This window comes from Trachymyrmex cornetzi, unplaced genomic scaffold (assembly GCF_001594075.2).
Source record: "Trachymyrmex cornetzi isolate Tcor2-1 unplaced genomic scaffold, Tcor1.1 scaffold92, whole genome shotgun sequence".
Taxonomy (NCBI): Eukaryota; Metazoa; Arthropoda; class Insecta; order Hymenoptera; family Formicidae; genus Trachymyrmex; species Trachymyrmex cornetzi.
The window spans coordinates 1,619,727-1,639,659 of record NW_017300267.1 but is presented as its reverse complement, the minus strand read 5'-3'; the positions used below and the strand labels follow the sequence as shown (position 1 = coordinate 1,639,659).

Here is a 19,933-nt window from a genome sequence, read left to right as displayed (position 1 = left end):
TTACAAATAGACTGTATTCTTGAAAAAAAGATAATAAAAATTAATAAAAGTTAATGAGTATAAAGTAGCATAATGCGTTTTATTAGGTAAAAAGCAGAATTAGTTAAAAATATAATTATATGATAAAAATAGAAAATAAATTTGTTAACATTTTACAATATAGAAAACTCCGTGGAAAAATCGGGCAAGCAGAAAGAATGGAAGTGAACGTTTTCAGACTCGCTAATTAAATTTACCCAATTTGCAATAATCGAACGCAGAAATCACGTTGAAGTAATAACTTGCTACTAAATCATACGCCGTTGCAATACATATCGAGGTACACTTGTGTACGTATTACCGGCGTATCCGTTATCGTTGTGCGATGTTCGATGGTTTAACATTTCGTCCGAATAAACCGGATAATCGAAACATGTAATCCATGCGTCATTAGTTTTTACAAAACCGCTCTTTCCCGCACTATACCTTAGTAAATTGATCCAAATTTAACAAGAGGTCTGATCACGGTACTCGTGTGCATGGTAGAAGTACAAATAGAAAATTGTTAACGTTCCCATCGAACTCTAAAAAAAATTTTCCTAGCGTGCTGGTAACAATCAATACGTCGTGTCGCGTATTTCCGTACCAATAAAATCTGTATACTCGACATACATCCATGCACCCGCCACTCATGTATTAATGCATATTGTAAACTTTTCAAAACTTTTGTCGGCTCCTATTACTTATATATGTTTATAGTTTCGAAATGATTAAACGAATGATTTATGGTTTATTTGTATACGAAATTACACACTAAATTCTGATTAAATAATTCATGCGCGAAATGTAACAGTAAATAATATGTGCCATAATAGTTAAGAAACATGATCGGCGACATAACATACATCGTACATTATTCACGGCTGATCCAACGTGAAATTATATGTTTTTCACCGTATCCCGAAACAAAATGAGTTTGCGATACCTGCTGCTCGCTAATCAGTTTCCCGTTTGTCGGATTAATCTGCGTGGCGCGTGCGAGACGTCGCACCGCGTTGCGCGTGGCATATCGCGCATTTGTTTTTACACATTCCGGTGGTTCCGACTGCATACAATACATATTCTCGCGAAAAATATACGCGTCGAGAGAGAAAGAAAGAGAGAGAGAGAGAGAGAGAGAGAGAGAGAGAGAGAGAGAGAGAGAGAGAGAGATTCAGGTTGCGTGACCACATCGCATCGACCATGTATTTTTTGCGTGCCGGTCATGCGGTTTATATCCGCGAAGATACGCTAAAATAATGTGTACTATAACGCAATTAAATATTTTTGCAATAATAAGATAAAGACCAATAAGAGTCTAAGCATTATTGTAAGCGCTGAATTATAGTAATTACATAGTATCGCCAAAATATAAAATAAAACATACAGTTTGACTTATTTCGGATTTTTTTCGAACTTTTTTAGGACTTTATGATAAATAATTATATGGACTGCGATTAATTTTCAAGCGCTTAAAGAAACAAAAATATACGTCTCGTCTAACGTTCGCAGTCTTTACCCGTAATCATTTTCCCTGCATACGCGGATGCAATTGGGTATCGATGGATAATTGAGATTGATTAAAATGATCGGTTCGTAAATTGCTAATTTTTATTTTTGCGTGCATGCAGCTCTCGATATCCGTTGAAAGAATCATCAGGGAGTAGAATACCCGGCAGTTTCCATGAAACCTTACGAGGTCGTTTCCATTTGCCAGGCACATTGCGAGATACCGCGGCCACCATCCCGCGTTAATGTACTGTATACTTTTTCTCGAAAGCTGCCGGTCAATTACGCTTGGGTACGGATGTAACGCGAACAATCTGTACGGCTCGTAAAGAAAAATACAATTACGAAATCCGCAAAACGTTCGCTTAAAAAATGCTACTTCATAACATGAATCGTGAGAGATTCTATTCTACATATACAATTACTTTGGTTTATACTAAATGCAGGTCAGTTGATGTATTTAGTGAAATTTAATGCAATATAATCAATGGGAAAACATGGAAAATTCAATCTGAGATATATTCGTGAAATTATGGAAGACCGATGCATTCATTTAGCCTAATAATTAATGATACAATCGCGAATGCATTAGCTTACAGCGAATTAGCTATTGCGTTACGTCGTTTATATCAGGATCTCAAAAAATATTTTCTTCAACGATAACAAGATCTACTTGTTAAAAAAATGCGACACGATTTTTCATTTCGACTAATCCGTCATCTACGCAAATGTGCGAAATGATATTTCGATGTTGCGCCAGAGATAAACTTTTTGTAAAATAACTACGTAATACACTCTACGTACGAGTCAGCAAGTTTCAATTTATTATTTAATTTTCTAGTATAAAATAAATTCCTCTTTGTGACCGAAATTCATGGAGCACCGCTAGCGGATGTATTCGCATGATTAACTCGATCTCTTTTACGTAACAATCCTGCTATTTTGCACTGCAAAAGCGGATCTCGATTTTTAGTAATTCTATAAAACAAATAACCCATCGAATAACAATCGAATCCGTATTTTCGATTCATACATATAGCCACCGAGAATCGTAATTACCGTAGCGAATCGTATGGATTGATACATATCGGGTGTACGATTTGAATAACAATCTACATATGGACAGTTGTCAAACGTATATTTCAAATATATTGCAATATATTTGAGATGAGATATATATGTAAAATATGTGCAGTGATCTTAAAACATGAAATTTTTAGATATAAGCAAATATTTATCATTTATTATAAGCACTAAAATACATTACGATTTGTAAACAATAAGGAGCATCCAGCCACAACGCTTGATGTATTTAGCTTAAAGCATATATTTCAAATAATATTAAGTATACGTTTCAGTCTGACACATGTGACCATCTTCAGTACATTAAATTTTCATATTATAATTAAAATCGGAACATCCAGTTAATCAAAATCACTTGACGAAATCATTTGACGAAACGTGATTACATTAAAAATTAATTGACATAAATTTGATTATTAATGGTTTTTGTTTTTTTGGTTTTTTCTTTTTTGGTTCTTTCAATAAGCTACATTAGCATCAGGCAATCACGTAGTCGATGGATACAAATTTTATGTATAACTTCATGATAAAAATCGTTCTACATGCAATATTTTTTTCTCTGCGGCAATACATACTATTGCGAATTTATGGTGTTATATACTGTAACTTTATGAATTCTTTAATGTGTGTAGTTATTATGTAAGAAAAAAATTTTTTTTTCTCTTTTTTATCTTGATTAACTGGATGTTCCGATTTTAATTATAATATGAAAATTTAATGTACTAAAGATGGTCACATGTTAGACCGAAACGTTTACTTAATTTTATTTGAAATATATGCTTTAAGCTAAACACATCAAGCGTTGTGGCTGGATGCTCCTTATTGTTTACAATTTTTTAAATTTAAGCCACTTATTATTTTATTTATACCTTGCGATTTATTTGTATTCTGTAATTTTTTTTTATCTTAATTATAATTCTCTCTTTATCTGAATTAAAATTAATAATTATAAAATTCAATTGTATTAATTTTATAAAATTTAATTTAATTTATGAAATACACATTTTAAAATTGGCAATTGTTTAAATGTGACTATTTAAAATTAAATAAAATTTATTTGAGCTCAAAAATTTTAAAAAATAATTTTAATTCTTTTGTAAAATTCGGTTTTGAAGTTCTTATTATATTACCCAGGTTAACAATTTTACAAATATTAACTTGTCTATGGGCGAGAAATGCTCGAGGCTTTGAATCGTTGCTTGATGGGTCATGCGAGAGAGTTGACGAGCATCAACACTTCTATGTCAGGCCATCCCTTTGAGCGTACGCAAATATTGCGATTCGTGGATAACGCGAATTGAGTAAGCCGCGGTGCAATGAACTGCAAAACACCGAGGGCAATACCTAGGATCGATTTGCGGTCGATGTTAATGTTTCTATGCACCGGCTAACCGTGAAGGAGATGGTTGAGAGATAGAGAGCAAGAGAGAAAGGAAGATTCTTCGTACTTAATGGTCCGTGCAGTTATTCCACGTACTTGAACGCGTTTTTAGATCATTTACGGGGGTGGGAAATAAACCCCTGGCAACTTCGCTCATTCCTTTATATGTTGTCTATAGACGACGCGCCGCGAGATACGGGATTTTCTCATTGCTCGTTTGAAGCGACTGAAGCTGGTCATTCATCGGCTCAATCGAACCATCGACGCGCTTCTTTTATACTCGTGCTCGTTTTAGAAACGTGCTTTCACTAATCGAGAATATTTTACAACCGTAATAGCTTGAATAGGAGATCCACGAGAACTTTGCGGATTTAACCGTAGATTCTCTATTTATCACTTTTTATTTAGTCCGCAAAAGCGATATTTGTACTGCTGTAAAACGATGTCTAAGTCCGTAGAAACACCCGGGAGACTCGGAGAACTTTGACGATCCATTCATCAACCTGCCGCCAGGTCCACTTCTACCGCTTTTGTTAATGAAGTAGCTCGAGTGAGTACTCGCTATAATAGACTTTGAGAATTTAGAATCCAGGGATAAATTTCTAAATATTGCGATTAATTATTGTCATACGCGTCTCTGTAATCTTTCTGAGCTTTTAGATCGTCAGAACCCCATCCATTTTCATTCACTATCCGATTACTAAACATGTCAATCTAAAGTGACACTTTTCATCTCCTGCCACGTTTAAACATATCAATAAATATGAAAAAAGGCTTTGAACTAACCAAGAGCACCGTTTATTTGGAAATATCGTTCTTTTGTTTCGATACGATGACTGTTTTGACATATGTGAACGACAGTTGATATGAATGCAGGAAAACGATTTCACGCGGAAATAAAACTTTTATTACATCTATTAATGTCGTGAAAAAATTTACTTTCGTATATATTACTCACCTTCTGAATGATCATCGATTATACGAAAATTTATGGAAATGAAAGAATTTTCCAAGTGATGGAAATAAAATAAATTTCAAAATTATGGAAATCGGTAGAGCAATTAAAGTTTAAGTCGATTTCGTGCATTTGTATTTTTTAGTGTTCTTGATATAAAGTTACTGTAATCGTCATACACCATTAGATATTAAAGGAGCAACAGTAACCAAATCCGTTGAATTAAATATTATTTTGTTATTTTCAATTTCCATGTATATTAAAATGTAAATCATTCCATTTCGGTGGTTAGTTTTAAAGTAAATAACATCTGTTATAAACGTGCACTTAGTAAATAATAAACTAGATTTTAATCAAATTTAATATATTTTCTCGAGTTAAATTGATTAACTCCATTGTTTTAATAACTAACGACATATTGAGAAGCAACAGAGTAGCGATCTATAAAAATGATTAATAACTCAAGTTGAATATAATTTGACATTACGAATTTAATAGTGTATATCTAACACACATGTTTAGACTTTTTAATAATACTTTCTTACTATCACGGAACAAAACATAGTTGAAAATGAATATTTGTCTTTAGAAATAAGTAAACGGTGTTAGAAGACTACCACAAGATTTGTAAAATCGTACCAGTTTGTTGTTTATCTTCGTTTATCGCCGTTGCAGTTTATTTACTTATTTACCGCTGCTTACGGCACGGTACGATAAATATATGAAATTTCCTGAAGAAAGCCACTTCAGCTCGCAATTCAAAAGTTATCGGAGAAACAGATGAACGAAATAAAACTTCCCGAGTGACACTTAATTTCTCTTCCTCAGCACTGAAGAAAAATGAGGTCTTGCGCGCCGACTGCAACGTATTCACCTCGCTTCTTGTTTTACGTAGAAATAGGAGCATTCGCGATACTCAACGGTCATAATTTTTTTCGTAAACTCATATTTTAATTACTACTATATTAATGAGTGAAATGTAAATCAACCGTAATAACGACTACCTTCATCGCTTAGGAGAAAGCTGTACAATTTCCAGGACCGGTCTGGGATTGTCGAGAAAGAGAGGGTAAAAGAAAGAACGTTTACAACATTAAGTAAATTAAAATGAAGGATTGCGCAACGTTAATAGCGCATCTTCCTATCTTTCTTTCCGCCTCCAACTCTTTCTCGTTTACCAACAAAACCGTCCGCTGTATAATAACGCGCATCATCGGTCTTCCACTTTGTACAACTTAAACGCATTAAATTTGTTAAACTTACAGTGTCGTTTTACGGGGCGAGCTACATCCATCTTCCGGTTCAAGAGGCCAAGGGTGCTACTGACATCAGTTTCCGGTTCCGAACTCATCTCGCCGATGCTATGCTGCTATTGGCTGCTGGCAAGACGGATTACTGCCTGATCAAACTCGAAGCCGGCAGATTGAAGGTTCGTTTGCCCCTGGCGCTCACTTCTATTAATAAGCTTTCTGTTTGGTGCCGGTCGCCTTGTCGTCGTTAACGGGCCGCACGTGCTGCGATACGCCTGTCAGACTTCTCTTTTCTCCCTTGTCCTTGCGGAGAAATTAGACGCGTCGTGACACGCTAAAAAAAAAAAAGGTGGAGTCTCACGTACGTTAAAATATTCCCCCGCGAGGCATCTAGAAAAGAGGAGAATTCACCGCGCAGATGTAACATTTGCGCGCGTGTCCGCGGTTCTTATTACTCGAGAATCTTATTTCTTGGCGAAAGAGATGGCACGATTCCAACGACATGGCGAAGGACATTGCATCTAGGGAAAGATCCTAATCATCACGACGTGGCGAATTTTGTGGTTTTGATGCATGCGATATCGCGCAAATAAGAATATAATCTTAATCCGTAATATTATTTCTGAATATTCATTTACATTTAACTTTGTAAGTTTTAATATGCTGTTTTCATTTAATATCGCGAAATATTCGCACACACAATTTTCGTGAGAAGAACATAAATTTATGTTTAGCCAACGTGCCCGTATCTTTTTCTTTTATTTAACACCGCAATTTCTTAAATTACCATAATTACTTGCAAGAGAGAAATATTAAAAAGAAAGCATTTATATTATTATTAAGAGAAAAATAGAAGAAAGGTAGAAGAAGAGGTTCTAGGCTAAAGGACAAGGAAAATAAAGGGATAAAACAAAAGGCGGTGATCTGTGAGATCACTACATATCAGTTAAGGGTTAATAAAAGAAGGCAGCAATAATGTTAAGCGCGATTAAGGGTGAGATAAGAGTTAAGAATAGGATAATATACTTTTATATCACACATTGAAATCGATAATGCTACAAAACGATATTTCTTCATCCAAAATTTAAATCTGTTCTACTTATCGGCAAACTATATTTCTGTATTATTTAAAAATAAACGGAGAAGTAAAGTTTTCTATTAAAAACATTATTCTATTAATAACAAAGTTATATTTCTTCGATCAAAATGTCAATCTATTCTACCTATTAAAAAGCTGTTTTTGTATTATTTAAAAATAAATGGAGAAGAATAATTTTCGATTAAATACGCTAATTATAAAACCGATAATAATATCGATATACAAGAAGATAGGATATGCAACAACGCTACTTGTTTTTCTCACCCTGATGTCAAACCCGAGTCTCCCAATACCTTATTCTGATATAAATACCTTACATATGCGTATATATGTAGAGACCTTATGTACAAAGGACCAAACACATGTACCACAGAGAAAGAATCCAATAAATTGATTCGCCACGGGCGAGATACAACCAAACTAGCTGCCAAATTCAATCGCATGTAGATTTCGATATCGCGGAATATCGCATTTCAGCCGGTGGCAATTGCCCCTCGATCGCGAAGAGTTAACCCGCTGCCACTATCGTATCCAACTGCAGTCAACAAGTCGATAGTGGCGAAGAAATGTTTTACGATAAGTTCGTACGCGTTTTTGTCTCCGGTGTCATGAAAGATTTTACGGTAGTTGACAAGCATTTCAACGAAACGCCCTTGTTATTTCGTTAAAGAATCGACTTTCTTTTAATGGCTTTGATAACGTACGTAACGCGCATCAACATCGATGTCGCGGGCCCACTCTGCAAACACGTCCGACAACGAGAGTAAAACCACATAATGTCTTTTCCATCGATGTTTCGCGAAATAAAATTGCGGTGATACTGTACAGAGGTAGAGTTGATTCCTTTTTTTACACCCGATTTTATTACGCGTCGATAAAGCGCGACGATGTTTCGGCTCGAGGCTGGAATGTTGCCCGTCGCGTTCGTTTTTACGCATCGGTCAAAATTTCACACGATCGGTCAAAACTGCAGTCTACTGTGAGACGAAGTCACTCAGTCGAATTTTACGCAATAATGAACCTCGCGGTAGAAATGATGGAACGAATCTTTTTTTTTTTTCACCTCGATAAAAAAGATTGCGCGCAAACGCAGCGATGATACTCCCTCTCGTTTCCCTGGAGATGAACAGGTGCCATTAAAAATTACTTTGAAAGAAATAATTCATTCGTTGAAAGCGCGAGTCCCACGTTGATTTACGCGCAATTATTAAGCGTACGGTATACGCAATGCATACGAAATGAATGGATGAGATTCACTCTCGCGTTCGACAAAAAAAAAAAAAATTATTCCCGAAGCTACAAAATAAAATATTGAAGCAATTCATTATCTCTTCAACGTGATCCTTCGAGAACATCTACACATTTTCGCATTGCTGGATGATAGGCGTGAAAATACGTCGAATACGTTTCGCATTATATAACAAAATTCCAATTTCATATCTATTCGTTAGTATCAGAAATTGAAATTTTGATTGAATACACGCGGAATACGAATTTTCGTGATCGATATATATGTATGTTATTATGACGAGCGTCAAGATTGCCAGTGGTAGAGATGAACATGGCTGCCCATATATACGAAACATGTACGTAACTGAGCAGTACAGCGGCGTGCCTATAAACAAGTTTCACGAGCCATAATGAGAAGAAGGCTGACGGCGATAGAGCTCGCGTAGTAGCCATCCTGTCTCTTGATAATAACCGCTGATGAGAGCCGGGCGTTGCTTCTAATTATGTACAAAGAACGTTGCGCTGGAACGAAGTTACAACTTCGCCGCAGATTATTAATTTTCCAACGATTAATATTCTCGTGCATACTCTCATATTTTACATGACTCATTATCGCTCTCTTCCCCACCCTTTCGAATGAAACGTGCCTGGCACCCTAAACTCTCGTGAACTGGCACTCGCAATTGCGAGAAGTACCTACAAGCGTGCGCGCGCGAGAACGAATATTATTTTGTTGAAGAGAGTAATTAGAATAATCGGTTTCCGCTGCCGCTACGATTATTCCAAAGTGTTCAACATAATTTATTTCAATCACGAAATTTGTATCAATTTTGAATAATTTTATTCCTTTTACTCTTCTCTCTCTCTCTCTCTCTCTCTCAGTTAAGAACTTTTGTTTTAACCTTGAGATAGAATGGCGTAATACATCTCCCAACTCTCAATGCATTATGTATTAGACAGTATTAAAATATTCTCTACTTTGAGTGCATTAGCCGCGTGGAGGTGCGGTATCCTGATTACGTGCATGAATCCCGGCATGAAAACCGCGCGAATCTAATTTCGTGAAGGGTTAAGACCGTGCAGCGCAAAGAAGCTGCTCGCCGTCAGAGCTTAATTAAATTTGTTAAGAAGATCGTTAAGAAGGATGAAGACAGGATAAACGGCTGGGGCAAAAAGTGCAACGGCAGATCTGGGTTCTCGTGTGCCTCCTCGATGGAGGAGTCTCGACCGACGACGCCTTCGAAGGCTTAAAAGCCCTTCTATCTGGGGCGATAATCCGATAATTCAGAACCTAATTGCGGCGATATATCGCGGTATCGCTTGCTTTCCATGGCTGGCGATGTGAAATCTACATTTTCATGCAATATTCGAAACTTGAAAAGCTTTTTCTTTTTCTCGTGTAAAATTATTAATTAGATTGATTTTCATATTCTTGTGATTATCTCGCTTTAGCTTACTTATGTGTCAGTTTTTGATTTCTTTCTCTTTACGGTTATTGTATAAAATATGAAAATATTCAATTATGGATACAAAAGAGAGAAAATCCTCGTTGGAATAAAATGTATTTAATAAACTAAGAACACCGAAAGTGTCTTAATGAGTCTAAAATATTAAGAATTTTATAGTAGCAACTTAATATAATAGGCCATAATGCCTCGTAATTAGAGAAGGAGTCGTACAGTATTTTTTCTCTTCGTTAAGAGAACCGTAATCCTAGTAATATTATGAAACATCGTTAATAGCAATGCGCGACATTTTTCCAGACCCAAATAAATATCTCCTCGGTGTTATACATGCAGTTAAAAAGTAACGAGGAAACGGGCCTGTCTTAATAAATAAACGGAAAACGAACATTTCGTTTCACCAACGAGTGCACATCTCGAATGCGAAGTGGTCATTAATATTGAATCTCTCGGTAATCCAGTAAATTGAATTTAATTATTCTAACCTATCGCAATATTTCAGTGCATTGCGACATTTATCGGTGATTGACGGGAAAGGAAAATTCTCTGCGACACATCACGGTAACAAATGGATCATTAATTGGACACTCTTACGCCTCAGGATACATTTCTTCCGCTACTATTTTGTATCATCGCAATCTAGATTCGCGGTAAACTCGGATACTGGTACATCAATAACTTGACCGCAACTGTACCCACCGAATAATCCGACGATTCGGCCACACCGGAATACCTCAGCGGCTTCCGATATTGTTCATTTTCCAATCGTCGATGCATTCATAATGCGACTACCCTCTTCGACGACTATGTGTGTACAAAGGCGGGTTTACATTCTGCAAAGTGTCTCGTCGCGCTTATACATATTAATGGGTCCTGCATAGTCATCCGGCGTTGCTCCGACTACTATCGTCGGCTATGCTCGCAACTCGCAAAAGCTCGCGCCTTTATTACCGAATCGATCATAAAACCGACGACGTGCACTGCTGTGCCAGTCGAAAGAGTTGGCGGCTTGAACGCGACGTTGTGCCGCCACTGCGACTTTAGTCTCGGACGATCGACTTTTCATTAAGAGGAGAACCTCAGCAGACTTTTCTCGGGCGATCTCTTACATAGGATCAACGAAGACTGCTCGAAGAATACCATGGCGACGTCGTAGCGGAATGCTATAAGTCTCGAACGCTCGATCCGGGTCGCGATTAAAGTCTCTTTATCAGGACCCTGCTACTTCACCTCTGACTAAAGCGCGTCGTGTACTATCTGGTAACTCGATAATGCATTACACCGCGTTGAAACATAAGGCGTGCTTAAGCGGAGCTATAGAAAATATCTCGACAAAGGCATTTATCTACACCATGTATATACTTATCCTATATATTTCATCTTACGTTCTATATATTCTTGAAAAAAAGTTAATTTAAACTGCACATATTTTCGATTCTGTATCTTTTTCTTTTAAATATAAATAATTAAATATTTAAATTTTTTATGAAATATTTGATACAATAATAACGATAAATTAATAAAAAGTTGAAGAAAACGGTACACGTGCGTAGCCACATAATTTTATCAAATGGATTATTTGTATATATGTAAGTTTGTTAATTTTATGTTTTTTTGAAATTTTATACATTTCAATTCCATACAGAATTCCGTATAAATATCTTAGATGACATTCATCTGACTATAAGAAAATTTATTATCAAACACGCTGCGATCCATGACTATTCGAGAATCTACGAGCAACAACGTAGCAAGCAGCGGTTGATTTAGGTGACTTCCGCAAATCTAAATATGCACAGGGAGTTTGGAATTTATACCCCAGCGGATATATTGTAAATCTACCACGCGTAACTAGGAATCCCCGGTGGCGCGATTACAAAGTAGCAGTAACCGTTGCCGCACGATGTGTTTTAAGGGAATAACGATACACGTCTCTGCCTCACATATGCGATTCTTACGTATAATATACCTGAATAATAAAATAATGCAGTGACATCACTAAATCGCGACCGTACATTTCTTTTATTACGGAGACAGATAAATATCAGGACGCTGGCTGGAGCTATCGGAGAGATTCGACATTTATTTTCTCCACGAGACCGAAAGCCGTTTTCACTGTCTGTCTAGCTGTCTGCCTTCTTCATTCTCTCGGTGTGCAAACTCATTGTGCGAGTGCCTCAAGTGCAGACGGAATACACGAAACCTCGAGCTGTCGGATTCCTGTCAGCTCACGCTGTCGGAGAATTTGCAGGGCATGACTGGCGCCGGGAAACCTCGTACGCTGAGCTTGGTACACCTACTTTGGCAACCCACACTTTTTTATATATTTATATCTATTTTTCCAAAACGCGAAGAATTGAATACTTCCATTGAAACTTCAAATTCCCTCGAATTAATATTCTTTGACAAGATAAGATTAAATTCTCGCGTTGAATCGTCTTTTGCGCGGACAATATTAATATAAAAAAGCACCGTTTTTATTTCAAAAGTAAAATTATAACTTGCATTTTAAAATATTTTTTTTTACCGCTTATAGATTTTTATCAGATTTTAGTCTATTTTTTCGCTCTCAGTGTGATATAATTATTTCACAGTAAGTGCGAAACTTTTTGATCACACCGTTGAGACCGCAAAGAAGATAAGCTACCTTACAACGTTATGACGGAGGACGCTTCTAGCGGCTTTTGTACGCAGCCGTCGGTTACTTCGTTCATTAAATCTCCTAAAAGTATACGCGCATCTCTCCTCCCTCTCCCGCTATTCACCGGTAAAAACTCTTTACGCGTTTCCATAATAATAATTTTTTACGCGCTACACGGTATTCGTTGGCTAACGCGGAAGGGCATAAAGCGCACCGAATCTACGGCCGGAAACCGAAGCTCTATTTTGAGGAGGAACAAGCGGTCTCGAAAAAAAGACTGAGAAAAAACAAAACTAGAATGCATTTGTACCCCGCGTACGTATAAAACCCATTTGCGGTAGCGGTGCGTTCACAATAACTCCGGTAAAAATGAGACTGACTTTTACGAGTGGCGCTTCTCCTGCTTTTTGTCGCAGGTTCACATTAATCTAGGCGCAGGTGAGAATGAGATGGCGAGTGCCCGAGGGTTGACACTGAACGACCTCAGTTGGCACGAGGTCAACTTGACAAGACGCGAGGCCAACATCAGCCTGCAGATCGACGTGATACACACGACGAGATCTCAACTACCGGGTCGCTTTTTCGAGCTGAACATACACTACGGCGTTTTCATCGGCGGACAGGGCGACTTCAACGAGCTATTTCTAGGTAAGAGGGTAAGGCAAGCAAGGAAAAGGGAGGCAAGCATTGAGTTTATCCGGATAAATTGTCTTGCCACGTGACTGAACTAGATTCGATACACAGTACGCCGACAAACACTATATCCATCGACGTTGTATTTGCGCCACGGTCACGACTACCTTTCTTTTCTTTCGCTTCGTTTCGTTAAATGGTCGGCAATCCAGCCCAACTGTAGCGAAGACGATGGAGAGATTAAGTAATCAAGCCTAAGAGTCTCGCTTAATAAATAATTAACGTCGTGTTCGCACTCGATTACATCGTTTTTCGTTACTGTCGTCAGAGACCTTGGTGACACACGATTTTCAGCATATTGCACTATATCGTATGTCCGTGAGAAATATTGATAAAATAAAAAAATACGCAAGTGTAAATAAATTTATAACGAAAATATTATATAGAATTTTTATGGATGTTATTGTTAACTGTTGTATATAAACTATTGTATTGAAATTGAGATGATACAAAAAACACATAATTTAAAACAATTTTTCAATTTTATTTTCGTTTATTAAATTTTTTTGTTAAATTGAATAAAAATGAATCATTTTAATATTTTACTTTTACTATATACCAGAAAATAAACCCAATAAAATTACAATTACGACAGTGATGAATTACAGTAAAATTGTAATTTTGCAAACAATCCGCGTAAGAGAATATAAAATTACTAAATTAACAATTATTTGTTTGGCTAAAGTAATATGCAGGGTGAAATGAATTTTATAAACAAATTATTAAAAATGTTACAACAGTTACATATTTTTCATTTGATGAAATGAGACTCAACCAAATTGCTAATATAAGAATAATAAAATTAATAGGTTATATCAACCTATTAATAAATAAGTTAAATAATAAATAATAAATAAGTTAAAAATAATTAACCAATAAGTTTTTAAAGAATAATCGTGATTATAATTAAGTTAAATGACTTATGCGCGGATATACTTTTACTCCGATAATTCGAAGCAGCATTAATTAAATATTAAATATTTTACACAGTGTCCTAATCATTAATATGTAATATTTCAATAACGGGAATGTTCTGGGGATTAATTATAATCAATAATTCCAATACGCAAATATTGAAATTATAATATTTTTCGAATTATAAATAATTAAAATTGATTAATATAATCGTAAAAATTTACCGGCTTAAGTCCTATATACATCGCTCTATTGTTAATTTTTATATATCGAATTATATTGATTTCATATTACTACACTGATTTTATTACATTTTAATTTCTTATATATTTCACTTTATTTTAAGTATATATAAAGTCAATTTTCAATAAATATAGGTGAAAGATATTTGTGTGGATAAAATTATTACATATTATTATGTCTTTTTATTAACCTACTTTAAAGGGGGTGGAGGTCTTTAAAATCTTAGAGCTTTTTCTGAGTAAGATTTATTATAATTTATTATTTTTTCGTTGTATTTCTTGCCCCAAAATATAATTGTTTCAGTGCCGCTACAGTGGTTTTTTCGTCCTATAAAAGTTAAACAAATTATAATAATTAGAATATATATGTAATTGTGAAAAGCACATTTCCTATTTTTCTTTTATTTATATTTGTGCATGTTGAAAAAATTTATTGCTTTTACGCAGCAGCGCATATAATACTTAGTCCTGGAAAGAGATATATGTATATACAAGAGAGGCAGAATTCAAATCCTAATAAAAGTATATCTGGGAATGAAAAAAGAGGAAATAAAATAAACCTAGATAATAACAATTTTTCTTTGACAACTGTCGTGTTCTGTAAAGATTAATTTATTTTTATTTTATATAAATATACATACAATATATGTATACTACATGATATATAAATAACTATTGTCTTCGGTCTTCATTGTCCATGAGATATGAACATCATGAAGTAACGTAAACGATTATTCTAAAAATGTCAGCGTTTGACTTGCTATAGTTTTATTTTTTATTACTTTCCCTTTTTTTCTTCTTATTCACTATTTATCTAAACAATAAATTCTGAAATTTTAACAATTACAATATATTTGATACTTTAAAATTTTTCAGAAATATTTATTGTTATTAATATATGATTGTTATCAATATATATGTGATCCTCATGTTTTCTAGATTTCCTAAAAAGTTTTAACTAAATACAGAATGCTTGATACAAAAAAGCATAATGGATATCTTTAAAGGCAACTCTTCTTTTATTAAAATCGTTATGGTTTATCAAACTTATTTTATTCACAAAATATTTTCCATCTTTTTTAATTTATATTTTCGAAATTGATTAGGTTCTATATTTTCACCAATTAGATTTTATATATTTCTCGCAATTAGTTTTTTTTATTATGTAATAAGTCAAAATATCTATATAATAAATTGATATAAGCTCTTCGAGTTTTTTTATATGTATAAGTACATTCTACAATATTATGCATAATATATCAATGATGGTCATATTTCCAAAGTTAAAATAATTATTAAGACCAATCTGTTATAATCTATCCAATTTAAGGTAATGAAAATATTACATTTACCTGAATGTATATTTATGTGTTATATCTATTTATAGTATTCTTACCATCTCTGATACAATGTTTACAAATTCATTACTTACCTCATATTAAAAATTGAAAAAATGATTTGCCACTCACCGATATGATGCTCAGCAGCGGAATTTTACGTTACGGTGCAAACTAAGTTAAAGTGTAAAATACAAAATATCCAAATTATGAAAGCGACCAAAATAATTAATATTTCAAAAAACAATTATTGCGCACATAAAGTAATTATAAATAACTCATGTTCAAAGTAACAAACAGCAAATAATAAATGATTTACCCTGTTTGCTGCACCGTCATCCGTGTCTCTCCTCTCCTCCTCCTCCTCTCTCTTCTCCTTCTCTTCCTTCTCCACCTCTTCCTCCTCCTCAACCCCCTTCTCCTGCTTCTCCTCTCAAATTCCTTTTTATTTTTTCACTCACGAAAATATGCGTTGATTATTGATCTCACGCGCACTAATCACCAGAAATCAATCGGGCGAAAATTTACACGGCACTCCCGATACGCGGATTGATAATCGGCACAATGTGTTCGCGGGAAATAATCATGTTCAGCACCTCTTGTCGCGATTACATTTCGAGGGATAATACGACACACAGTGCAATTTATACGCTGCCTGCTCGATTCGAATCTCGAAAGTTTAGTGAGATCGCTTTATATATCCAATAATTAAACGTCATAAAAAACAAGTTACAAACATCCTATACCTCTGCCAATTAATTACCTCTAGGCAATATTTAACGCTAAATATATTTAATTCTCGACTTTTAAAGAATTAACAATTGTTAATAAACGTTTATAATATATGACTCTTCATTACATTTGAATATAACTCAGATCTTTTATTGCTGCGATAAACAAATAGCTGCACGAAACTTCTGCTACAATAAATACTCGATTACTCGACATCTTATAAATCGTTAATCGTAGACCATTTGCTAATTTAAATATTCATAAGATATAACTGTGATTCGAGAGCAAATAATATACAACAGCATACGGAGCTGCTCGTAATCATTACTTGTCAGCTATCGTCGTGCGAATGGCTGCGTTCAGCAAAAAAAGCAGCTTTGCAACTGTTGTAAAATTCTTTAATAAGATTGGTTACATTTAGGTCAAGTAAGGAACTAAGGCAAGATCAATCATATTAAAGAATTTTACAACAGTTGCAAAACTGCTTTTTCTGCTGAGCGCAGCAAATGTTAGGTGCGACGAGCGTCTTCGCGTAAACACTGCGCCGTGATATCACAATTAAATGATCAACGACTGTACCAGTGTTGTTATGAAATTTGTTTATCACGTTACATATTTCAAATTAATATTATGAAACGACGTATATATATATATATATATATATACGTTCGCGGTTCTTCATTATTTGAGTCATTCGAATCAGCGAGTCACATACTCTCTGCGGTCGCGATATGGAAATGGCGGGCAAATTACATTTAAATTGATGAGAGTCGAAACACGAGACGTATTCCTATCTCATCGTTTAACAAAATTTTATAGATGAACGATTCATCGTTTGCAAATATCTCGATGATGATTTATAAATCTTCTCTCTCATCGCTTCGATTCCTTTTCGTTCACGAATTTTTTATTGCAAAAGTTAATTAACGGTTTAGTTCGATAGCAGCTTATTATAAGGAATGATTACGTACTTTTAATGAATCTCGATCGCGTTTCGAGGCGTTATGTGACGATACACAGAGCCACTTGCTTTGCTATCTGTTCCCTCGAGCGTTGCCGCGTGAATGATAACGTGCGACTTTACACATAACAATGTGCTGTGTGCCATCAAAACAAATACGATGGTTGTATCAATCAATTTGTCGCTCTAAAACATTTCATATAATGATAACATATGTGAATAGATTGTTCTATAATGTTTTGCAAGTTATAATTTTAATAACCTATTATCGCACGTTATTTTCTATGTATATAATTTTCTATGAATTTAGAGAGTAAAATTTACTTTTGCTTTTCGAAAACGTATTCGTGGAAATTAATATATTATTATTGCGTTTTTCACATTTTCATGTTTCAAGAGAAGTAAAATTTCGTGATTTTAATAAATAATTCACGAATCATGGTTTTAATAAATAAAGAAAATTAAATTGGATTAAATATCTTTTTTCCCTTGATATATTATTATTAAAAACATACCATTTTAATTTTCATGGAATAGAAAATAATTAATTTTTCTATTTTTCCTATCATAAAATAAAGATAAATCTTATTTGTTATACATACAGTATGGAATTTAATAATTTGTTTATTTGGAACAATTTATTACAATTATTCAAATTTTCATTAAAAAGCATTAAATAATCATGTAGTAATTAAATTTATAATTAATAATCAATTTGTGTATATCAGCTGATTACCATATTTATTTATCAATATATATTAGAAATTATATGAAAAAAAAAAAGAATAAAATTAGCTGAATATAATAAAAATTAGTCTTTACATTGTAAAAATCAATAACAAATATTAAATCGATGTATGTGTAAATGCAACTGTATGAATTAACATTTTTTAATATTAAGATTTTTTAATATTAAAATTGTCAACTCTAATAATATTGAGAATATTATTAAAACATAAGATGATTGTTATTGTGAGGGTTGAGGAAAAAAAGGAAAGTATGAAAAACAAGTACAAGTTAAAAGGGGGGAGAGTATTGTTATTATATAATATAATTGTAGTATAATTTTTTTTCTTAATATAATAATTTAATAAGCTTACAATTAGTAATTTAATTAACACTGATAAAAAAATGAAGAAACGAATATCGATACTTGTGTGCCTTATAAAATAAATAACGTTTGCAATTTAATAATTCGGAGCATGAATTCCGTGCATTATTCATATAATATTATTAATTTTCGTTTCATGATTAATTTATTAAATTAACAGAAACGATATATAATTATTAAAATCTGGGGTATGATATTGTATATTGTGTGAATATTGTGTATATATTTTGTGTATCAAAATATTGGAAATACACTTATATACAGAAAATAATGCATAGTGTATTACGAAATAAGTTTAATATGATCATGAAATCTTGATGAATTATTTCCCGGAATTGTATTTATACTCAAGTCCACTTACGGACAACGAAATTACAACGAGAACTATGTCAACCTACATAGAACGACGACATTGTCGAGACAATGTTGTTTCGGCAGGTATGATTTCTGTAATGACAATTCCATGAGATAGAATGAAGATACAGTGGAAATAAAAGAAGATTAAACGTCGTATTTCGTTATTAAAGTATAGCTTTTAAATATTAAAAGTTTTGGAGCATCAAAAGTCAAGAGAGAAGAATCTAATACCTTTAAGGAAAAATTAGGTTTTAAAAAAATAAAGTTTTTTTAAAGTAATTAAAATAATAATATTCGAAAATTTAGAAATATTTTAATATTTGTTTTAATATTTATTTCATGTTTTACAAAAATCTGTAGCATTCCGTAATGGCGTAATATATTATATTTGAAAGAAATTTTTAACTTTTAGATGGCAGTTTTTAAGGTAGAAACGTGATATATTTTATATACATTTTCTAGAAAATTAAAAAACTTCTTGTGGACTTTTCCTTCGGAATTATAGTGGTTATTGGTGTTCTCTTCAGAGCAATCATATTAATGGAAAGTTGACGAACTGCAGAGGAAATATGAAATTCAGTGTAAAACATCATTAATAAACAGATGGGAAAAACAAATTATGTTTGTTTGTACAAGAACTGCAAATCAATATTAATTAAAAAAACGATCAACAGGTTTGAATAAAAGGAAAATTACGAATAATTTTAATTGCGACTATTTCCTCGACTTACCTATAGATTGAATTTGTCGAAATCGATTATTAAAAGTGTGTCACAGAGCACCTTCTGGATGGTTGCTCCGGATAATAGATTTTACTATATAGTAGTGTATCAATTGTTTGTCATTGCGCTGAATCGTGACAATGAGTGAAAACAGATGATTACAATGGCACAGTGGCCGATATTATTATATCGAAAGTATGACATACGCGCTGTCTCGTGTTTCCGCAATGGCAG

At 33.9% G+C, this 19,933-nt stretch overlaps 1 protein-coding gene across 4 annotated transcripts in view; it reads left to right on the top strand.

Annotated features, from left to right (window-relative positions):
* kon (chondroitin sulfate proteoglycan 4-like protein) overlaps positions 1 to 19,933 on the top strand; it is a 51,187-nt gene that overhangs the window by 8,489 nt on the left and 22,765 nt on the right. For all 4 annotated transcript variants that reach the window (XM_018520667.1, XM_018520664.1, XM_018520665.1 and 1 more), the window contains 2 exons: positions 6,212 to 6,375; positions 13,046 to 13,277. In XM_018520667.1, coding sequence (XP_018376169.1) covers positions 6,212 to 6,375; positions 13,046 to 13,277 — 396 coding nt within the window. The remainder of the gene's footprint in view (positions 1 to 6,211; positions 6,376 to 13,045; positions 13,278 to 19,933) is intronic.